Source organism: Fragaria vesca, unplaced genomic scaffold, assembly GCF_000184155.1.
Source record: "Fragaria vesca subsp. vesca unplaced genomic scaffold, FraVesHawaii_1.0 scf0512992, whole genome shotgun sequence".
Taxonomy (NCBI): Eukaryota; Viridiplantae; Streptophyta; class Magnoliopsida; order Rosales; family Rosaceae; genus Fragaria; species Fragaria vesca.
The window spans coordinates 151,483-154,783 of record NW_004443406.1 but is presented as its reverse complement, the minus strand read 5'-3'; the positions used below and the strand labels follow the sequence as shown (position 1 = coordinate 154,783).

Sequence of the window (3,301 nt, the reverse complement as noted above, 5' to 3'; positions counted from 1 at the left end):
ATCGAATTTTTCTGGCTTGCACCATGCAGATGCTTGTGGATTTATGATCATTTCACTGTATCTGGTGACATCTGAAGTCACATTGCCATCACAAGGCTGCCCATTGTTCTTCCAACAGCTCCCCATGTCCATTAGGTAGAACTGGCTGCTAGGACCCCCTCCCTTGATCACATTCAAGGTGAACCTCACTTTAAAATTTGGTGATTCTGGAATCTGCATATTATGGTGAATTCAATCTTGAGCAAACCAACGACAGTTGTATGAATACGTACACAAGAATGGTTTGCTTTCAATGAGAACTTCTAAAAGATATATACATGTATGTGCCATTCGAAAGTGACTAAAGTTTAGTGTTCCTCCCTGAACTAGGACTAGTTTTCTATTGCGCATGTCTTGTTAACTGAACATGTAACTCACAGAAGACAACCGGTTAGAGTTCAGGAGGCAATTGCTAAATTTTGGCCGAGAACATTTTATAGAGGTCTGCTTAGTTATATACATACCTTGTTTTCAAACTCCTTTTTTCCAAGAAACTATGCAAAATGAAAGAAAATACCAAGTGGTTACAGTATCCATTGGACACATTTAAGTACAAGGAAATAGGTAACTTACAATTTTGGACATCCCTCTTGTAGAGTAATGGTAGCCACCAGAAAATCCATGTGTGGCATCTGATCTCAAGTAAAGCATCAGCCATGGATACTTTGCTGAAGTCCTCAAGACATGGTGGAAAACCCAACTTCCTTCTCCAATTTTCTTTTCCCAAGTAACAGAATAGTAAGAAGTGTTCTCCACCATTCCTCTACTCATATCCCAATTTGAGTCCCACGACCCGAAAAACCTTCCCTTTAGAGTAGTTATATCAGGCCATTGCAACTTGGTATAGTCATGGTATATATATGGCTGATTCATGCAGCCCTCTCCGAAACAAGGAAAGGCATTGTAGTCAGGCCTAAATGGTCCAACTTTGTGGCCATTTTTAGGGCATTTGGCAGCGTTAGTGTCCATGTTGCCACTCTTGAGCATGATCATCCAAAACTGCCATGGATTGGGGGTGTCATCAACTTCACATTTAGATCCCAAATAGAGTTCCTTATCCTCTGCGTAAAGGTCTACATCAAACTGAGACTTCGGTTGTAGACCAAGAAACGGCTCTCCTGTCCTTAACTTGTTGTCTGCATCTGTAACTCTGTGGACTAATACATAGGGAATCTCATTGCAGATAGAGCAACTGTCATCACCTGAAATAAAATTTATCACTTCTACAAGGCAAAGCTAATATAAAACATGCACTTGGACATCTAAAAGCCAAAGAAGAAGTTTCCATAAACAAATTTACTTAACAAGGCATGACTGTGCATGGAAAATAATTTTGTTCATCATGCATCATGTAAATTCACAAATAAGTAGAGAAGGATAGGGAGCCTACTGTTTGTCTGTGGAGAATAAACTTTGTATATGTCAAAGCAATCAGCAGCTCTTGGGCTACCTGTCTGAGGATTGTCTTGTCCAACCTCATTGCACTGATTCCATGACTCTATCGCAACCCGAAGACTGTCTCTTCTCATTTCTGGATCACCAACTGCAGATATGTACTCACTCTTGTGATTCACAACCCCTTCAAACAAAAGCTGCCCCAGAAAAAGAACAACAAGACCATTGATGAAGTTTAAGATGTGCATTATCTACCTAGGGGTGGAGAAATGATGAACAGAAGTATTATGGAAATGGTTCTGTCTTTTATTTGGTTATTACTTCATTGTTAGGATTGTTGCTTTCTGTTGCATGGAGCATACTCACTCTTCAGTCCTGTTCACACGGTCACTAGCTTGACTATGGAACATCACTAGCTTGACAATAGAACATTTGCTTAACTATCGTTAGATTAGGCTCATTTAAATCCAATGGATAAGAAACAATGAGGCTAAATTAAAAGAAAACTATTGTTTTATATTTCTTTTTAATCATTTTCAAATGGCAATTAAGTCAATTAGTATGGAAAAGAAGACACCTAGACGTCATATCTCTCTCCTCCATCGTCTCTTCTTCTCCTCTCAGTCCCAAAATCTTAAAGTTTGTTGAATACCCAGATCGATTTGCAGCCCCTAATTCTTAAATTTTGTTGGAAACCCAGATTGGTTTCGCTTGGAGGAAGAAGATTTTAGATTCCGGAAATTAACGTTGTGTTCTATGTCTGGGTTCTTTCCGACTATGAGTTTCAAGAACTGAGAATCCGATTCTTATCATATGCTTTGTTTTAATAAGCTGATTATTAGGAGCATACTCATTCTTGTTAAATTTCATCAGCCAGTTTGGTGCACATTCTGTTTCATACAAGGCTAGAACTGACACTTCCACCAGAATGATTTTCCCATCAGAAAAGAAAGGGACAAACAAATTTTTCACCCCACGCCATCAAAAAGAAAGCACAGAAAGGAGAAACTATAGTAGATTTAGTTCTGAATATCCCATTTGAAGCAACAAAGTAAACGACCATCATAAATCTCATTTAAGAATGTTGCAACTGACTAGTTAGCCATAAGCAGACATACAAGACTTCATTGTAAATTAGTAAAAGGAGAAAAATCCAATTCATTTACTTGCATGGCTTGTTCTGGAAAATGACAAGCAATTCATTCTCTTAGAGTCTCATTGTTCCAAACCAAAGAATATGTGTTGTATACTCAACTTCAATTTGGTTCCACACCAACAACCTCAGGCTAAAGCATTTGGCCAATTTGAATTACTTGTTACCTATCACTACTGGTGCACAAGTTGCCCCAGATATGAATGATATGGAGGAAAGAGCACCATCCGGTAACATGGTTCTGGCCCTTATAGACCAAACCTTGGAATGAACTTGAAAATGAACACCCTTCTACCTCTGAAACCATTGCTACTGCCACCTACCAACTGGAAATGCTAGATTGGTACCTTTCTTCATAAACAAGCTTTTGGAGATATATCTTAACCACAATATTACATTCTAAACTTTTGAAATGTCTCAACTAAGAATATACTTATTAGTGTTGATTAAATAATCCAAAACCCTTCTACAGAAATCCCCTTTCTAATGTCATATTCACATTTTGTACAAGAAAGTAGATACCTACAATAAACCCTGACCAAAATTTTCCCTTTGGTTGGTGACTAAGTTCATTTGCATGCTGTATTGGGCTTCTGCAAAAACCGCTAGATCCAAATAAATTTAGATATCTGCAATAACACCCCCCACCAAAATATTAGCAAATCATCAAGTTTGGTTCCTCCAACTTTCTGGTCAGCCTATCCAACACAATTC

The 3,301-nt window shown here is 38.3% G+C and overlaps 1 protein-coding gene across 1 annotated transcript in view; it reads right to left on the bottom strand.

Moving 5' to 3' along the window:
* LOC101312016 overlaps positions 1-1,682 on the bottom strand; it is a 2,007-nt gene extending 325 nt beyond the window's left edge. Inside the window, exons 1-3 of the mRNA XM_004309588.1 lie at positions 1,430-1,682; positions 613-1,241; positions 23-213 (exon numbers count right to left, since the gene is read on the bottom strand). Of these exons, the coding sequence (XP_004309636.1) occupies positions 23-213; positions 613-1,241; positions 1,430-1,682 (1,073 nt within the window). The remainder of the gene's footprint in view (positions 1-22; positions 214-612; positions 1,242-1,429) is intronic.
* Positions 1,683-3,301: the final 1,619 nt, after the last annotated feature.